A 19,853-nucleotide genomic window follows, 5' to 3' on the forward strand; every position below is an offset into this window, starting at 1 on the left:
GTTCGCAGTCAGGACCCTTCTGCAGCTGCACAGAGTCCCATGGTGTGTGAGGCCGTGGACTGCATAGTGCCTCATAGTCTGCCCTCTTAGAGTCAAAACTCCTATATGCATAATGGCTGGTTCATCAGGATCACGGGACTAATCTTTTGCAATGGTTAAGCAAGCAAACAACCAGAACGAAAGTAATGGCTTAAAACCAAAGCACACTGCTGCGTGTAGAAAAAAAAGGCCAGGATGTGAACATGCAGGTTTCAAGGAGATGTGAAGCCAATGCCCAGCATGTGATCTGGGCCCCCCTGAGTTAGAGCTGCCAGCTCCAGGAGCATGCCACGACAGGTGGCCCCTTTGATTCTCCAGACTCACATGTTACATGTTCCATTTATGAAACTCAGCACTCTCAGTTCAGCAGAAGAGAAAATGATGGTACAATCAAACAAGGGCAAGTAATAACAAGAAATGTAATGCAACTTTTAAACCTAGAAATCCTCAAATGCCAGCTCTATAAAGAGAGTGTTAGGATGTGGTAGGTTTTATATACTTTTTAAAAATTTGAATAAAAAATGTGGCTGCTCTGTTTGCTTCATATCACTGTTTTCCGAACTTTTTTTTTCAGTCTGTGACTTTGTGAGATCTGTCCCCACACTCTTGCCCTGCCCTATTCTGACAGTCCCAGCTGCCTTTAAGACCCAGGCATGATGGAGTACCCTGGTGGCCTAGCAGGTAGGACTCAGGGTTCTTACCACTCACCAGGTTCACTCCCGGGTCTGAGAACTGAAATCCCACCTCAAGCCACTGCACTCCACACCTTCCCCCGCAGCAAAAAAAAATACCCAGGCATGAATCTAAATGAGCCAGTCCACATAGTCTTCCCCTAGAAAAATTTGGGAGAAATAGAGGCAGTAGTGAGAAATAAAAAATTTAAACATAGCAAATAAAACTTTATTCCACAAAAGCAACTGCCTTGACCAGTTCAGTGCATAGCTATAACTTAGTAAATATTTCCTAATATCCGAAGAAAGTTAAGTAATTCGTCAAAAGAAAAACAACAACACAACATATTGAAATTTTTAAACATTAAAGCATTGCCTCCTGCCATGAACCATAGTCTATCCAAACTTCTGCCAGAAATTCGAACATAGCTGTAGAGGTGGTAACTGCTTCAGTCAAACAAGACACTTTTCTTTTCTTTTCTTTCTTTTTTTTTTTTTTGTCTTTTTGCTTTTTCTAGGGCTGCTCCCTCAGCATATGGAGTTCCCAGGCTAGGGGTCCAATTGGAGCTGCAGCTGCTGGCCTACACCACAGCCACAGCAACACCAGATCTGAGCCGTGTCTGTGACATACACCACAGCTCACGGCAATGCCGGATCCTTAACCCACTGAGCAAGGCCAGGGATCAAACCCGCAACCTCATGGTTCCTAGTCAGATTTGTTAACCACTCTGCCACAACGGGAACTCCGGCTTTTTATAACCTGTTATTATCAGCACCCCCCTCCACACACACACACACACACACACACACACACACACACACACACAGTCAAAAATTGTAATAGAATTTGTATTCTGTGGCAAAAGCATGAAACGAAAGGGGATCCATGCAAGCTGGTGTCAGCTTTCAGTCATAACCATTTTCCCTGGGTCCTTGGGAGAAGCAGGGGTGAGGCCCCTGATGGTGGGCCCTAAACCTCACTCTGGTTGTAGGTCTCACTTCTGGCACTCCATGTGCGCCCAGACACACTCTTCACTGAACTGAATTTCTTTTGCTTTTCCATATTCAGTGTGAGGTATTAAGCAAAACCCCTGTTTCACTTTCAATCATTTTATGTAAAGTATTAAGGAATATATACCATTTAGCTCTAAAGCTACCCAAGTTTTGGAATTCACATGAATGGAATTCCCATTATGGCTCAGTAGGTGAAGAACCCGACTAGTATTCATGAGGATACAGGTTCGATCCCTGGCCTTGCTCAGTGGATTAAGGATCCATTGTTGCCATGAGCTGTGGTGTATGTCCCAGACACAGCTTGGATCCTGCATTACTATGGCTGCGGCATAGGCCAGCAGCTTCAGCTCAAATTCCAACCCCAGCCCAGGAACTTCAATATGGCACAGGTGCAGCTCTTAAAAAACAAAACAAAAAAAGCAAACACAAGAAGAGTCCAGAGCCTACTCTATGCCTTGTCTTGTGCCATGAGTTTGTATATATTTACTTTTAAGTCATAGCCTCTTCAATTTAATGAATAAACAGTGTTCAGAAGGCATTGGAAGACGTGATGCTCTAAAAAGGGAGTAGTATTACTTATGCCGTACTCAAAATGCAGAACCTGAATCTAAGCATGAGGAGGCATCAGACAACTCCAAAATAAGGGGCATTCAGTATAACATTGGCCAACACTCTTCAAAAATATAAATGTCTTAAAAGATAAAGTAGTCTGAGGGAATGTTCCAGATTAAAGGCTAAAGAGACACAATACCTAAATACAGTGCATGATCTTAGACTGGATCCTAAATTGGGGGTACAGGGTCTGGGGACGGTATGCATGCTGTAAGGATGTTATTGGGATAGCTGGAAAATTTTGAAAATAAACTAGGGATTGAATAGCGGTGTTATATTGATGTTAAACTTCTGATTTTGTTAATTTCACTGAACTTATATTAACAGAATACCGTTGATCTTAAGAAATAATCAGCTGAAGAGAGGAGTTCCCTGGTGACCTAGTGGTTAAGGACTTGGCATTGTCACTGCTGTGACTTGGGTTACTGCTATGGCTCAGGTTTAGTCCCTGGCCTAGGAACTTCCACATGCCATGGGAACAGCCAAAAAAAAAAAAAATTCAACTGAAGAAAATAAGAATAAAGGAACATAGTATCTGCAATCTATGGTTCATAAAAAACCAATAATATGGGGGGGGAATGGGCTGGGGGTTTGGGATGATCATTGTACAACTATAAATGTAATAAAAATCCATTGAATTAAAAGCCAAAAATAAACAAATAAATAATGCTAAATAAATACGTAACAAAACTAATAATATGTATGTATGTGTATATATGTATATACATACAAGTATATGTAAACTAGGTAGTGTGCAAATGTGACAAAATGTTAAAATTGGTAAGTCTGGGTAAAGGGTATATGGGAGTTCTCATACTATTCTTGTAACTCTCTTATATGTTTGAAATTTATTTATTTATTTATTTATTTATTTGTCTTTTTGTCTTTTGTAGGGCCGCACCTGTGGCATACGGAGGTTCCCAGGCTGGGGGTCTAATCGGAGCTGTAGCCTCCCCCCTCTCCACAGCCACAGCAACACAGGATCCAAGCCACATCTGCAACCTACACCACAGCTCATGACAACGCTGGATCCTTAACTCATTGAGTGAGGCCAGGGATCCAACCCGCAACCTCGTGGTTCCTAGTCGGAGTCATTAACCACTGAGCCACAATGGGAACTCCTGAAATTATTTTAAAATAACATGAAAGTTGAAGAAGGTTGTGGGACCATAGCTTACATTTCTAAAATCAGCTACCCTGAGAGATTTCCCTGTTGCTGACACTGAAACATGACCTTGAGCAAGGCGCTGATGACTAAGTTGAGATGAAAAATTTTACAATCGAGTTTTGCAAGAAATTTCCACTTTGAAAAGAATGCTGGAGACAGGCAGTCGGGTGTGGGGAGTGGTCATTAAATCTATTAGCTGTAATGAGGACTCGACCTCTATGTTTCTTCTTTATCTCCACTCCTGGGAATCCTTAAAACATCCTCCCTATTAGACTTACTTTCCATCAAAATTTGGCTTGACCCTCCGCCCCGGCTGTGGGGTAGGCATGTCACCCTCATGGCTTGCAGACCTCAGCTCCCCTTGAGGCCATGAACCCCCCCACCCCTGACTTTGTCTGACTGGAGCAGCACAAGCTCCAGGCCACTGCTTACCCTCTGGGGATGCTGTTCCTGTCCCTCTGGAGCTAGTCTGTGTGACGCACCAGCCACTGGCATGGGTGGCCAGTGAGCTCTGGCAATGGGCTGGTCTAAGTTGACGTATGCTGTATGCGTAAAGTACATACTGGATTTCAAAGACTTGGCATGAGAAAAATATAAGCTATCTCATGAACAATTTCACACATTGATTGCATGTTGAAATAATGTTTTAGAGTTAAGTTAAATGAAGCATAATATTAAAAGAATTTCAGCTGTTTCTCTCTCTCTCTTTTTTTTTTATCGTGACTTCCAGGAAATTTAAAGATACACACTTGGCTCACATTATATTTGTGTTTGACTGTGCTACCCAGATGGATCTGAGAAGATCCTTTTTTTCCCCTCCACGTTCACCCTCACATATTTCTACTGTAGCATCTCCACATGCTTCTTCACTTGGCTGCTGCCTCCAGCTGGTCTACAAAGCCTCATAAAGCCTGGGGTCCTTTTATCCTCAGTTTCTAGCATCATGCCTGACACAACTAACAAAAGGCATTGTGGAGTTAATCACTGATGTTCATTTTTTTGTGATCTGGTGAAATTCACATAATATTAACCATTTTAAAATAAACCATTCAGGAGTTCCCATCGTGGCTCAGTGGTAACGAACCTGACTAGCATCTATGAGGATGTGGGTTCGACCCGTGGCCTGACTCAGTGGGTTAAAGATCTGACATTGCCTTGAGCTGTGGTGTAGGTCGCAGATGTGGCTCAGATCCAGCATTGCTGTGGCTGTGGCATAGGCTAGCAGCTGCAGCTCTGATTCAACCCCTAGCCTGGGAACTTCCATATGCTGCAGGTGCAGCCCTAGAAAAAAAGACCCCCCCAAAAAAAAAAAAGTGAACAGTCATTGGCATTGAGTACATTCACAATGTTATGCAACCACCACCTCCATCTAGTTTCCAAATTTTTTTACCACATCAAAATAAAACCTCATACTCATTAAGCAGTTACTCCCCATTCTGATCTCCCTGCAGGCACTGGCAGTCACCAATCTGTTTTCTTTCCATGGATTTGCTTATTCTGGGTATTTCATATAAGTAGCATCATATAATATGTGACTTTTTGTGTCTGGTTTCTTTCACTGAGCATGTTTTTGAGGTTCATCTGCATTGTAACATGCATCTATACTGTACTCCTTTTTTTCTTTTCTTTTTTTTTAGCTGTTTCCGAAGCATTCGGAAGTTTCCAGGGCCAGGGATTGAACCCAAGCCACAGTGCTGACAACATCAAATCCTTAACCAATAGACCACCTTTTTAAAAAGTGTCACTTTTTCAAGTCACATTATTTCCTCCCGCCTGAATGCCTTCTCCCCATGCCTCTCTCTGTTTATCCAATGTAGCTCATCACTCAAGAACTGTCGTCATCCTTTCTCGATAAAGATTTCTCTTCATCCTCCACCTTCTTTGAACTCTTTCAGCTCTATGTACATGACTTCATTTACATACCAAACACCAGTGATATGTCGAGTTGGTTTTTAAATAATCCAGCACATTATGGCGAGGGGAGTGGGATGGATGAAATGAGATTTGCCATATATTGATGACCATGGGAGCAAGTGATGGGTACGTGGAGGTTGATTGTTATTCTCTCTATCTATCTTTGTGTATGTTTCAAAGTTTTCAGGGTAAAAAATTTCAAAGAGTGTTTCATACTATTACATGTTCTATGAGTCTAATCCTCTCTATGAGATTTTATGCTCCTTTGAGGTCAAAGATTGTCACTCACGCTTTGGTGGGCAGTGGCCACCAGAGAAAAGCAGACCTCCACTGGTGCTTGCTGAATTAAAATCTAAATGAGGTGTTAACAGATTTCATCAAGGAGGCCCACTGGTGTAGTGGGTTAAATATCCAGCACTGCTGCTGTGGCATAGGTCACAAACTGTGGCTCAGATTTGATCTCTGGCCTGGGAACTTTCATAGGCTGCAGAGGGTGGCCAAAAAAGAAAAAATTTTCATTGAGAAAAAATTGAATTTAGGTGTGAGAATAAAGATCCAAGAGGCTCTTCCAGCTTCAATTTCCTGGATTTTCTTCTACAGTTAAAATCCCTTTTGATTTTTGCTCTGACCTCTTCTTGGGATTATAATTGATCTCCAGTGAATGAACACAAAGCACTTGCTCCAGTGTTCTGAGACATTTCTGGATAATCCGTAATAATCAAAAACCTGGAAGTCAGGTTTCCATTTGGATTTCTATTTCAGCCCCTCCCTTCTTTCTCTCGCCAGAGATCCCGTTATTTTCCGTTCCACTAATCTACAAGCACCAAAAGTGGAAAATGAAGAAGCCCATGCATCATTGTTTCCACATCCACATGTGAAACTTTCATGTCTTATTCTCCTTCTACACTAATAATTCAGAGAAAGTACTTTAAAAATAAAATGAGGACTTAAAATAGTATGATAATCCACATTTTTCTACACCTACAGCTTTTTCTAATTTCATATAGGCCAGTGACTCTGTAAGAAGAGCCATGGCAAAATCTGTTTGCTGTCAGCACCCCAAGACATAAACTCCTTTGCCTGGATCTAGTGTCCAATTCCTCCAGGTAGGAAATCAGGTTCAAAATACAACAGCTATTGCTGCTTTATGATTGCTGAGATGACCAGAAAAGGATGCCATACCCAATTCGTTTTTTCCTCTTTCCCTGAAAAGCTAGGGGAAATATTCTGGTGGAAGGGAAGCGTAATTTCAAAACTTAGCAAATCTTGAAACAAGGGGCTTTAATTACTTAGTCATGTGGGGAGCACCCAAATGGGAGAGGCCAAGGAACTGGACACAAAACAGAAGCCTCTGAGTCATTCATTAATGCTTAAATCTGAAAATCGTGACTCTGATTATAACACATTAAAAAACCCACATTAGGACAAGGCAGTCACATGGGCTTTCTCTGTGAACTGACTCCTTTATCTTTAGTTTATTCTTGCCTTTCTGCTCTGCCAAGTATCGAAGGCTTTGTTTCAACAAGTCTTGTAACCTTTGAGATCTACTTCCCATCACTGCTCTCATAGCACACTGTTTTTATAAGCAGAATTTTTTGCTAAATCATCTGCTGGATAACTGTGATAGGAAAACGGCCCCTGGAAGATTCCTCATCCTAATCCCCAGAACCTGTGAACATGTTCTATGGCCAGAGGGATCAAAGGTCGCAGATGGAATTAAGGTTGCTAATCAACTGATTTTAAGACAAGGAAATGAGATGTTCCTGTTGTGGCTCAGCGGGTTAAGAACCAGACTAGCATCCATGATGAAGCAAGTTCGATACCTGGCCTCAATCAGTAGGTCAAGTATCTGGCATTGCCATGTACTGTGGTGTAGGTCACAGATGCAGCTGTGGCATAGGTCAGCAGCTGTAGCTCTGATTCGACTCCTAGCCTGGGAACCTCTATATGCCTTAGGTGCAGCCCTAAAAAGAAAAAAAAAAAAAAAAAAGACAAGGAAATTAATCTGGATTATCCAGGTGAGACCAATGTAATCACCAGGGGCTTATAAGTGAGAGGAAGGAGCGTCAGTGTCGGACGGATTCCGTGTGAGAGAGACTTGAGCCGCTGGGGTTGGTGATGGAAGCAGGCCACAAACCAGGACGCCTCAAGGAGCTGGAAAAGGCAAGGAAACAGATGCTTTACTAGATCTTCCCTGCTCCCACTTTAACATTGGCCCATCGAGACCCATTTCAGACTTTCAACTTCCAGAATGTAAGATAATAGATTTTTTTCTAAAATAGCATTTTATTTTACAGTCTTTTGTCTTTTTAGGGCCACATCAGTGGCCTATGGAGGTTCGCAGGCTAGGGGTCTAATTGGAGCTGTTGCTGCCGCCCTACGCCAGAGCCATAGCAACGCCAGATCCAAGCCCCATCTGCGACTTACACCACAGCTCACAGCAACGACGGATCCTTAACCCACTGAGTGAGGCCAGGGATTGACCCTGAAAGTTAATGTTTCCTAGTTGGACTCGTTTTGGCTGCACCATGACAGGAACTCCAAGATAATAAATTGTGTTCTTTTAAGTCTCCAAGTTTCTGCAAGTTCTGTAACAGGGGTGATAGGGAATTAAGCCAAACTCTGTGTACAAGTTGTTTTTATCTGGCTTAAAAATACCAGTTAGAACTAAAAAATTTCCTAAAATTAAAGGTAACACACACACACCCCATTACCCCACAGTCAGCTGTGACACCTGGGTGTGTCTGCCTCCTGCCACTCCCTTGTCCCCTTCTGGGTGGCTGCTGCCATCATCACAGCTCAGGCTACTCCTCAGGGGGGCCTGTGGCTGCATGAAGGGTGTCAGAAACCAGGCTGCTTAGAGGCAATCGAGGACATTCTAAAAAGTTGACTATAATTTTCTCAACATCAATTCCAGCAGGAAAGTCATGTCCGTAATACCAAGAAATTGAGACAGTTCCCTTCTTTCAGTGAACTACTTCAAACACTTCACAGTATGAATTTTTTTTTATTATTTTTTATTTTCTTTTTTGCTTTTTAGGGCCGCACCTGTGGCATATGGAGGTTCCCAGGCTAGGGGTCCACTTGGAGCTGCAGCTGCCAGCCTACACCATAGCCACAGCAATACCAGATCCGAGCCGCATCTGCAACCCACACCCCAGCTCATGGCAACACTGGATCCTCAACCCACTGAGTGAGGCCAGGGATCAAACCTGCAACCTCATGGTTCCTGGTCGGATTTGTTACTGCTGTGTCACAATGGGAACTCCACAGTATGATTTTATTTAAAAAGAAAAAGGAAAAAAGCTTGAGGTTATTATTATTTTTAATGGTTTCACACAGGGTATATGGAGGTTTCCAGATTAGGGGTGGAATTGGAGCAGTAGCTGCCAGCCTATGCCACAGCCACAGGAATGGGGGTCCTTAACCCACTGAAGGAGGTCAGGGATTAAAACCCACATCCTCATGGAGATTAGTCAGGTTCTTAACCCGCCAAACCACAATGGGAAATCCTTGAGGTGATATCTTACCCAAAATAGTCTAGTATCTGAAAGCAAGCTACTTGATATGTTATCAACTGTTGATTATCAAGCCACTGATCACCCAATTTATAAGCCTTTGAAATTAAGAACTTCTGGCATCTTCACCAACATCCAGCTGTTTTGCCTGTTGCCTTGGTTGTCATCATCACCCCCTTTGAATGGGACAGGGTTGGAGAGAAGACATAAAAGATTTGATCACTGTGTCTGTCACCCTAGTTAAGATTTGGTTATAGAAGAGTCTGTCACTTCCAGTTTATTTAGAATCAGAAGGAGCTAATGTGGCCCAAAATAGAAGCCAGAACTAATTGTAAGTAGCACAGGGAAAAGATACTTTTAAAAAATCAACAGCACATTTTCCCTAAACTGAAAAGCTTTTTTTAATTATGAAAGTTACTCATGTTTGTTGTAAAAAGCAAACGGAACTATATAGGTTATTCATATTACATAAAACTAACAATCCCATTATTGACTTACTCGTCTATGTTTGAAAACGCTTTTGTTTTTGTTGTGCATGTGCTTCCTTTCCAGCTTTTTTCTCTTCATATTTGCTTCAAAGGCTGTAAAAGCAGCTCTAAAGAGCTTGCATGGCCTCAGGGTAGGGAGTTTCACAGACTATTTATTTCTACTCCTCATTAGCACAACTGAAACATAAACCATTACCCCAAATTTTATCCAGGGCTTCGTTTTTTGTTTTTTTTTGTTTGTTTGTTTGTTTTGTTTTGTTTTGTTTTTGCTTTTTTTGCTTTTTTAGTGCCGCAGCATATAGAGGTTCTCAGGCTAGGGGTCTAATCAGAGCTGTTGCTGCTGGCCTACGCCAAAGCTACAGCAATGCCAGATCTGAGCCATGTCTGCAACCTACAACACTGCTCATTGCAATGCGGGATTCTTAACCCACTGAGTGAGGCCAGGAATTGATCTGCAACCTTAAGGTTCCTAGCGGATTCATTTCTGCTGTGCCACACCGGGAACTCCAACCAGGGCTTCTATATAAGCTGAAAATGGTTATGTGGATGTGACTTAGAGAATGATCATGTGCAGTAAAGTGTTGAGGGTGTCACATTTTCTGCACATTCTGTAACCAGAAGCAATGTGATAAAAACTTATGTTCAAGCTCATTTTTATATTTAATGCCTGCTTTATGTAACATGAAATAAATAGGCTGTATGTTTAATGCAATTGACTCAGTGACAGATCATAAAGAAGTGTTTTGGGAGCAGGCATCAAAAAGGATTCAGGTTGGCGGAGTTCCCATGGTGGCACAGCAGAAACGAATCCAACTAGGAACCATGAGGTTGTGGGTTCAATCCCTGGCCTCACTCAGTGGGTTAAGGATCTGGCATTGCTGTGAGCTGTGGTGTAGGTCACAGACTCGGCTCGGATCCCCCGTTGCTGTAGCTGTGGTGTAGGATGGCAGCTGTAGCTCTGATTGCACCCCTAGGCTGGGAACCTCCATATGCTGAGAGTGCAACCCTAAAAAGCAAAAAAAAAAAGGGGGGGGTGATTCAGGTTGTGCCAAAAGTTACATGGAATTGCCCAGATATCCTAAAATGCACTTTGGAGTAAATTGCTAAACTACCAGAAGCTGTGCAGCTGTTTCAAACACCTTCTGGTACAACATATGTTTTTATCCGTATACATCATCCATAATTTCAAGTGATGTACGAGGTCTCTTCCCATCTTTGTGTCCTCTTGGGGGAAGGAAATGTGCAAGCATTAGCTACAACTAGGAAGAACAGATCATCTAAATTGTAGCAAAAGAAGCATAACTGTGACATCTCAACATGATCTGTGTGAGTGAATCAGTAAAGGAAATATATGCAGCAAGTTGATAAGCAATGAGACTGGTAATTGAAATTTGGGGAAGGATATCAAAACAGGGTCCAGAGGACAGAAAGTCCTTTAACTAGAAATAGGAAATCACAACACTGAAATGGTGTGCATTTGAAAAGTGAATAGATGCTAAGAGCGAATGAGTCAGAAGCACATGAGTTCTAAGTGGTTGAACTCCAGAGAGCAGATCAAGCAATGCTGTTTAATACCATCACATGATCTGCCCCGAGGCCCAGTATTTCATTAAAACAAGGAACAGGGCACAGCAGAAGCCAGGAGAGCACTGTTCTTAGTGGATGGAGCCAGAAGAGTTACAAGTTAAACCTTGATTTCCCGGGTCTGTGAAGATTCAGCATGGAATGTCTCTACTGTTTTCTGGGATTTCTGCTTCTGGCTGCAATATTGCCACTTGATGCCGCCAAACGTGAGTAACTCAATTTCTGTGTTTAATCCATTCTCTGGCTATTAGCTGAAGTCATGGGTTTGTCTGAAGTAACACTGAGCCAGAAGTTGGACTTGAGGAAGCATTTATGCTCACTTGTTTCTTCTCCTGGGAACCACTGGGGATGTTGAAACTCTGGCAAAATGGTTTCAGTTCCATTCTTTGCTCCAGTCTCTTGGAAGGAAAAGACATGCAATGCAGCCCCTCTCTGGTGGAGCTTTTTCCCATCAAAATTGCCACCCATTCTATTGGAGACTGTGGGGGGAATAGGGCTGTGAAGGACCCAGTCCCTGGCCTGAGAACACAGCAACTCGCTACCCACTAAAATTTGTCTGGTTTCTATCCAACAGGGTAGAGCCCTCAGATAAAAGGTCCCAAAGTCTGGAAACAGGCTTTCTAATAATCCCAATCCAGAAGCTGGTGCCCATCCTGCTGATACGTTTCACAGGCCTGTGGGGGTTTGCTGCTGCTGTAGTGAGATTATGAGAGAAGAGCTGAAGCCCTGGGTCTCTTTTCTAGTTAAGAGACTTTAACAGTGTTCATGCACAGGTCAATAAGATCAGAATCATCGGAGGTGGGGTCGGAGCATCCTTGCCTAAAAAGCCCCTCTTGGGAATTCCCACTGTGGCTCAGTGGAAACGAACCCGACTAGTATCCATGAGGATGTGGGTTAGATCTCTAGCCTCAGAACTCAGTGAATTGATCCAGCATTGCCACAGAGCTGCAGTGTAGTTTGCAGACACGGCTCATATCCCACGTTGCTGTGGCTGTGATGTAGGCCAGCAGCTGTGGCTCTGATTCGACCCCTAGCCTGGGAATCTCCATATGCCTCACCTGTGGCTCTTACAATGTCCTCTTGTGATTGGGATGGAAGCCAGAGTTGCTGAGCCACTGAGAGGCCCACCATGTGTAGTGGCCATGCCAGCTGCTTGGCTTATATCACTCTGTGGTCCCCACAACCACCTTTGTGGAGCAGATGGCCCTCACACACTATTCCACAGGTAAGGAAATGAGAAACCCAGTTCTAGTTTTTCACCTCCTGGGCCCAGCTCTGAGCTAATCCCCAACACACGTGCACACCTCCCTCTCACTGCTCCTACAGGGAGAGAAAAGCCTACCGCAGGTGGCCCTTGCAGAGCGCTGCTGGGTGGAGGAGTGAGAGAAGGAAGGGAGAGAGCCGCTTCTGGACCCCAAGCTTGGGCCGGTTCCCAGGGGCGAGAAAGAGGCCCGGGGTTGAGGGTGCGCTGGGGGCACCTGGAGCCCCGGGTAGTAGGGGGGCTGGGCTGAGGACCTAGGGTGTGTGGAGGGGAGGAGAGTGGCGGGAGGACAGTTCTTCAGCAGGTGCTTAGACCAGAAGCTGGGGCACCTTAGGCCCAGGGAGACTCTCACCCACGGTCTGCGGTGACTATCACAGGACAGGAAGGGGGCCCTCGACCTTGACCAGAGAGCCCACATGCAGACATACAGGGACTGCGCCGGTGGGACCGGAGAGCTGCTGCCTGGGATTTGGCACGTGTAGGGGTAACCGTGCCGCCAGAGGCCTGGCAACAGCCAAAGGAGGCTAGCACTGGCCCCTGTTCCAGATAAGGGGACATGGGCTGCAAGAGAGAGCAGGAAACTCGCTCCTGACAGTCCAGCGGTAAGAGGAAGAAGCTTCTGTGCCAACCACTGCCCTTCCTGCCAGCCCTGGTGCTGGACCGGGAGTGGCCTAGCGCCCCAGAGCTTTCAGTCTTTGTTTGCAAAACTGGCTCATAGCGTTCCTGTGAGATCAGCTAACAAGTGCTAGGAATAGGAGTGGTGCCTGGTAGCAATTGTCTTATCTCAGTGTACCCCCCCCGGACAGATCCCCCACCCAGAGCCCACAGTTGGGGAGATGGAGGGACAGAGAGCTGCAGAGTCAGTGTGGAGCCCCTGCACCTGATTCTAGCCTTCTGTCCACCAGCACCTGCTGGCTCTGCTCAGTGAAGCAGATCAGCCTGAGCTTGGCTGGGAAGTTGAGAACAGAAGCCCAACCTATTAGCAGTGCATCAAAACCTGCTGTGCCCGCTTCACCTTGCCTTAAGACTAAGCATCCTGACCAGAAAAAAAGAGGATGAAGGGATTTCCTTGCCATTTTCCATCATAGCCCTGGTAAAAGGGAGGAAGGAGAAGGTACTGACAAGCAATTCACTAATGGCCCAGCGACTACCTTTCTGGCATCCAAAGGGTAGAGGGAATGGCCACAGTAGTGCTGGGTTGTGATCCCACTTACCTTCACATCTATTCCCCCTGCCCCCGCCAACCTCTTTTTTTCTTTTAAAATCTTACTATTGGGTTTTTGTTGTTGTTGTCATGTGTGTGTTTTAATCTTTTTTAGGGCCGTACCCAGTGCATATGGACGTTCCCAGGTTAGAGATTATATCAGAGCTATAGCTGCTCGCCTACGCCACAGACACAGCAACACAGGATCCTTAACCCACTGAGCAAGGCCAGGGATCAAACCTGCATCCTCATGGATACTAGTCGGGTTCATTACCCCTGAGCCACGAGCAGAACTCTGTGTTGTGTTTTTCAATTCAGCTTTTTATTTTGAGGTCATCGTAGACTTAAACATTCACTTTCAAGGAAGAGTGGAAAGCGATCCCACTGTATTGTACCCTTTACTCAGTTTCTCCCAGTGGTAACATCTTACAAAGCTTCAGTACAATGTTGCAACTAGGATACTGACATAAACAGAGTCCAAATACAGTACAGTCTCATCACCACAAAGATCTGAATCCACTTCCTTTGCCCACTCTACCACACCCCCAGGCCCAGGCAATCTCTAATCCATTCTCCAATTTTATAATTTCGTCACTTCAAGAATGATAGAAATGGAATCATACATATGTAATTTGGGATGATTGGCTATTTTTACTCAACATGATTTATTGAAGAGTTTGTTCCTATTTATCATTGATTAGTATTCCATACTACATGGATCAACCACATTCGACCAATGAAAAATTTCTGCATTGTTCCAGCTTGAACTACTATGGATAAAGCTGCTGTGAAAGTTCAAGTACAGGTTTTTATGTGAACCTAAGTTTCCATTTCTCTGGGACAAACGCCCAAGAGAACAGTTGCTTGGTTGCATAGTAATTGCATTTTGAGATTCACAAGAAACTGCCAAACTGTTTTCCAGAATGACTGTACCATTCCCATCAGCAGTGTATGAGTGATTCATTTTCTCTATGTCCTTACCTACATCTGATGTCATCATTTTTCAATTTAGTCCTTCAGATAGGTGTTTATTTGCCATATGTACATCCTCATTTGTGAAATGTCTGTTCATGTCTTTTACCTGGATTGTTTTTTTAACGTTTTGAAAATCCTTTATATTTTGGAGATTCTATTTCTTTTTTTTTTTTGTCTTTTGTTGTTGTTGCTGCTGTTGTTGCTATTTCTTGGGCCGCTCCCACGGCATATGGAGGTTCCCAGGCTAGGGGTCTAATCGGAGCTGTAGCCACCGGCCTACGCCACAGCCACAGCAACGGGGGATCCGAGCCGCGTCTGCGACCTACACCACAGCTCACGGCAACGCCGGATCGTTAACCCACTGAGCAAGGGCAGGGACCGAACCCGCAACCTCATGGTTCCTAGTCGGATTCGTTAACCACTGCGCCACGATGGGAACTCCGGAGATTCTATTTCTTTGTTGGAAATGTGGTTTGCAAATATTTTCTCTTAGTCTGCAAATGGCCTTTTATCTTCTTCACATGGTATTTGAGAGGAAAAAATTTTAATACTATTCAGGTCCAGTATATCAACTCTTCCTGTTAAAGATTGTTTTTGATGTTAACTTAAGAATTCTTGCCTACTTAGAGCCTTACACTTTCTCCTATGCTTTTTACTTTTTTACAATCTTTGTTGAAAGGCTATCTTTCCTTCATTGGATTATTTTTCCATTTTTATCAAAAATCTGTAGGGCAGGAGTTCCTATCGTGGCGCAGTAGAAACGGATCTGACTAGGAACCGTGAGGTTTCAGGTTTGATCCCTGACCTAGCAGAGTGGGTTAAGGATCCGGCATTGCCGTGAGCTGTGGTATAGGTCACAGATGTGGCCCAGATCCCTCGTTGCTGTGGCTGTGGCCAGCAGCTGTAGCTCTGATTCAACCCCTGGCCTGAGAATTTCCATATGCCATGGGTGCAGCCCTTAAAAGCAAAAAAAAAAAAAAAAAAAATTCAGTAGGGCATATCTGTGTGACTTGATTTCTGGGTTCTCTAGTCTGTGGTATGGACCTATGTGTCTATTCCTTGTCACTTTCCTATTAGGTTTATATTTTTCCTTGACTTGTGACATTTAAAATCAGAGGAGAAGCCTGTGTTTGGATTATGTTTCTGGAAACACTGACTTTCACTGAGGATCTGAGGGAGAGGAAGTCTTTAGAATAATAGAAAAAACTGGTCCTGGGAATCAAAAGATACAAATCTTTATTTCCACTTGACTAAAGATGACTGATCATACTACTTTTCTAGACCTGAATTTCTTCATCTGTAATTGAACTAACTAATCTTAGTTCTTTCCATATTGAATATTCTACCATTTTATGACTCAATTCAACTGAATTTCCAGTTATAAACCTTTATAGATAAACATGCCTGTCCTGCCCTCACTTAGTATCTGTTTCCAATAGGAACAGTCTCACAGTATCACAGGGCATCTGAGTTTTGCCTGATTTGAGAGCCCAGAGAAGAAACATGGCCTGAAATCACATAGCCTGTTGAGTAGCTGGTTCAGTGAGTCTCAGCTCAATGTTCTTTCCCAATCATCTGCCTCCACTACAAGAAGGGAGTTAAGTCCTGCTCTCTCCTCCTACCAGCAAGGAGGGATACAAGGCAGAGTTTAGTGGCATCCACTCAGTATGGCTTCTGTGAATACTTACTAAATACCACTCCTATGGAAAGCCTCTTCCAAGATTTAAGGGGTTCCTGTCATGGCTCAGTTGTTAATGAACCTGACTCGAATCCATGAGGATGTGGGTCCGATCCCTGGCCTTGCTCAGTGGGTTAAGGATCCAGCATTGCTGTGAGCTGTGGTGTAGGCTGGCAGCCCCAGCTCCGATTCAACCCCTAGCCTGGGAACCTCCATATGTTGGGAGTGCGGCCCTGGGGAGAAAAAAAAAAAAAAAAGAGCAAAGAGACTGTGTTTCTGGCTTTGAAACAATGGCCAAGACAATACCCAAGACGATATGACCAGACGAGAGAACAGTTTATGGTAGTATATGATTAAGGACTGGCTGAGGGTTACAGACAATGGAACTTTTGCCTGTGATTAAAATAATACTCAAATAGGTTGAGCAAGACATTTAGTATCTCAGTCTATCCAAAGGTAGACTAGAGCAAGAGCTACACAACGTCATCAAGGACTCTTTCTTTTCATCCTTCCTTTGTGATGCCTTTGGTGGGTTGGCTTGCTTCCTCAGATTTGTGTCCTCATGGTTAAATATGGCTGTCTAGCTCCAGACATTGTACTATTATCCTACCATTTCCAAAATCAATTCTCAGGAGGAAAAACTAGAGTTTGTTTTCACATTTCTTTTAATAGAGGAGGAAAAGCCTTCCCAGAAGCCTTTAGCAGACTTTCTTTCATGTCCCAGGACCTAATCATCTGTTTCCACCCAAACTGTAAGGAAAGCTGGAAAAGTGAGCCCCTGGAATTTTGAATCACTATGGTAGAAACACTGCAACAAGAGAAAGAGGAGGAATGCTGGCAAGAAGCTGCCTGCTACAATCTACAAAGAAAGGATAATGTCAACACCAGACTTGTCAGAAAAGACAAAAAGACGTCAATGTGAGATTGGAAAAAAATTTTTAATTTTAACTTTATTGGAGTATAGGTGACTTAATTTCAGCTGTGTAGCAAAGTAAATCTGTGATACATATTTCCATTCCTTTTCAGATTCTTTTTCATATAGATTATTAAACGGTATTGAGTAGAATTCCCTGTGCTATTCAGTAGGTGCTTGTTACCCATCTATTTTATACACAATAGTGTGTATATGTCAAACCCAAGCTCCCAAGTTTTCCCTCCTCCTGCCCTCCTTTCCCCTTTGGTAACCACAATTTTGTTTTTGAAATCCTTGAGTCTGTTTCTGTTTTGTAAGTATCATTTTATTAGAATCCACATATTAGTGATCTCATATGGATTTGTCTTTGACTTATTTCTAGGTCCATCCATGTTGCTGCAAATGGCATTATTTTGTTCTTTTATGGCTGAGTAATATTCCATTGTATATATGTACCACATATTGTTTATCCATTCTTCTGTTGATGAACATTTAGACTGCATCCATGTCTTTAATACTGTAAATAGTGCTTCAGTGAACACTGGGGTATATATCTTTTCAAATCATTGTTTTCTACAGATATATATTAGGAGTGGGATTGCTGGATCATATAGTAGTTTTATGTTTAGCTTGTGGGTTTTTTTTATTTTGTTTTTAGGGCTGCACCCACAGCATATGGAAGGTCCCAGGCTAGGGGTTGAATCGGAGCTACAACTGCTGACCTACACAACAGCCACAGCAACTCGGGGTCCGAGCAGCATCTGACCTACACCACAGCTCACAGCAACGCCAGATCCCTGACCCAGACCCACTGATTTTTTAAGGAATCTCTATACTGTTCTCCATAGTAGTTGTACTAAGTTAACATTCCCATTAACAGCATAGGAAGGTTCCCTTTTCTTATACCCTCTTCAGCATTTATTGTTTGTAGACACTTCGATGGCTGTTCTGCCTGGTGTAAGGTGATACCTCATTGCAGTTTTGATTTGCATTTCTCTAATAAGTAGTGCTGTTGAGCATCTTTTCATGTGCTTTTTGGCCACTTGTCTGTGTTCTTGGGAGAAGTCTATTTAGATCTTCTGACCATTTTTTGATCAAGTTGTTTGTTTTTTTGATAAAAAGCTATATTAAATGTTTGTATATTTTTGAGATTAATCCCTTGTCAGTCACTTTGTTTGCAAAGATTATTCCATTCTGTGGGTTGTCTTTTCATTTTTTTATGGTTTCCTTGGTTGTGAAAAAGTTTGTAAGTTTTTTTTGTTTGTTTTTGTTTTTTTTTTTTTTTCTTTTTAGGGCCACACCTGAGGCATATGGAGGTTCCCAGGCTAGGGGTTGAATCAGAGTTGTTTCCACTGGCCTATGCCACAGCCACAGCAATGCCAGATCGGAGCCACATCTGTGACCTACACCGCAGCTCATGGCAGTGCCAGATCCTTAACCCACTGAGCAAGGCCAGGGATTAAACCTGTGTCCTTATGGGTACTGGTTAGATTCATTTCTGCTGAACCACTACAGGAACACCGCAAAAGTTTGTAAGCTTAACTAGGTCCCGTTTGTTTATTTTTGTTTTTATTTTCATTACTCTAGGAGGTGGTTCCAAAAAGATGTTGGCTCTGATTTATGTCAAGGAGTCTTTTGCCTATTTTTTCCACTAAGAGTTTTATAGTATCTGGCCTTACATTTAGGTCTTTAATCCATTTTGAGTTTATTTTTGCGTATGGTGTTTGAAGATTGGAAAAATGTTGAGAAGAACTAGAATGTTATAAACCCTTGCACAACCACTCAAAACAAAACAAAGAGCTAATAAGCCAATGACGAAGATGAAATGGAATCCAAAAACAATCCCAAAAGGTATAAGAAGAAAAAAGAGGGATAAAGAACAGATAGGATGAGTAGAAAACATCATGTAGATAAATCCCACAATATTGATGATTACATTAAATGTAAATTACCTAAACACTCCAAAAAACAGGTGAAGATTATAGACTAGATTTTTTTTTTCTTTTAAGGGCCACACCCACGGCATATGGAGGTTCCCAGGACAGGGGTCAAATCAGAGCTGTAGCTACCGGCTTACATCACAGCCACAGCAACACCAGATCTGAGCCACGTCTGTGACCTACACCACAGCTCATGGCAACGCTGGATCCTTAACCCACTGAGCAAGGCCAGGAATCAAACCTGTGTCCTCTTGGATGCTAATCAGATTCGTTTCCACTGAGCCATGATGGGAACCCCTAGGCTAGATTTTTAATTTTATGGCTACACCCTCAGCATATAGAAATCCCCAGGCTAAGGACTGAATTCAAGCCACAGCTGTGACCTGTGCCACAGCTGCAGCAACACCAGATTCTTTCTTTAACCTACTCCACAGAGCTTGGGATTGAATCCACCTCTGCAGCAACCAAAGCCACTGTGGTCAGATTCTTAACCCACTGCACAATGGAAACTCTTACACTAGATTTTTAAAAAACCCAACAGCTTGCTATCTACAAGAAACCCACTTCAGATATAAAAACATACATATGTTGAAAGTAAAAGAATGGGAAAAGATGTACCAGTTAAATACTAAGGACTAATATCAAAGTATTCTTCAGAACAAGGAATATTACCATAGAAAAAGAAAGTCGATTCCTAATGATAAATAATACTTAATAATTCAAAATAAAACTTAAGAATACATAAAGGAAATACTGACAACTCAAAGACAAAATTGGCAAATCCATAATTACAATTAAAATTGTTGACATTCCTCTTTCAGTAATGGAACTAACAAGCAGACATAAAATCCGTAGGAACAGAGAAGTCGCCAAA

At 42.9% G+C, this 19,853-nt stretch overlaps 1 protein-coding gene across 4 annotated transcripts in view; it reads left to right on the forward strand.

The window, feature by feature from the left end:
• The window catches only part of GPNMB (glycoprotein (transmembrane) nmb), a 34,074-nt gene continuing 24,979 nt past the window's right edge, over positions 10,759 to 19,853 (forward strand). Inside the window, exons 1-2 of one of the 4 annotated variants that reach the window (XM_021101918.1) lie at positions 11,014 to 11,214; positions 16,851 to 17,044. In XM_021101918.1, the coding sequence (XP_020957577.1) occupies positions 17,002 to 17,044 (43 nt within the window). In that variant the 5' untranslated portion in view covers positions 11,014 to 11,214; positions 16,851 to 17,001. Of the gene's footprint in view, positions 11,215 to 16,850; positions 17,045 to 19,853 lie in introns of all 4 variants that reach the window. The other 3 variants (XM_021101920.1, XM_021101919.1, NM_001098584.1) reach the window with 3 other exon arrangements.

The sequence above is a fragment of the Sus scrofa genome, chromosome 9 (assembly GCF_000003025.6).
Source record: "Sus scrofa isolate TJ Tabasco breed Duroc chromosome 9, Sscrofa11.1, whole genome shotgun sequence".
Lineage (NCBI taxonomy): Eukaryota > Metazoa > Chordata > Mammalia > Artiodactyla > Suidae > Sus > Sus scrofa.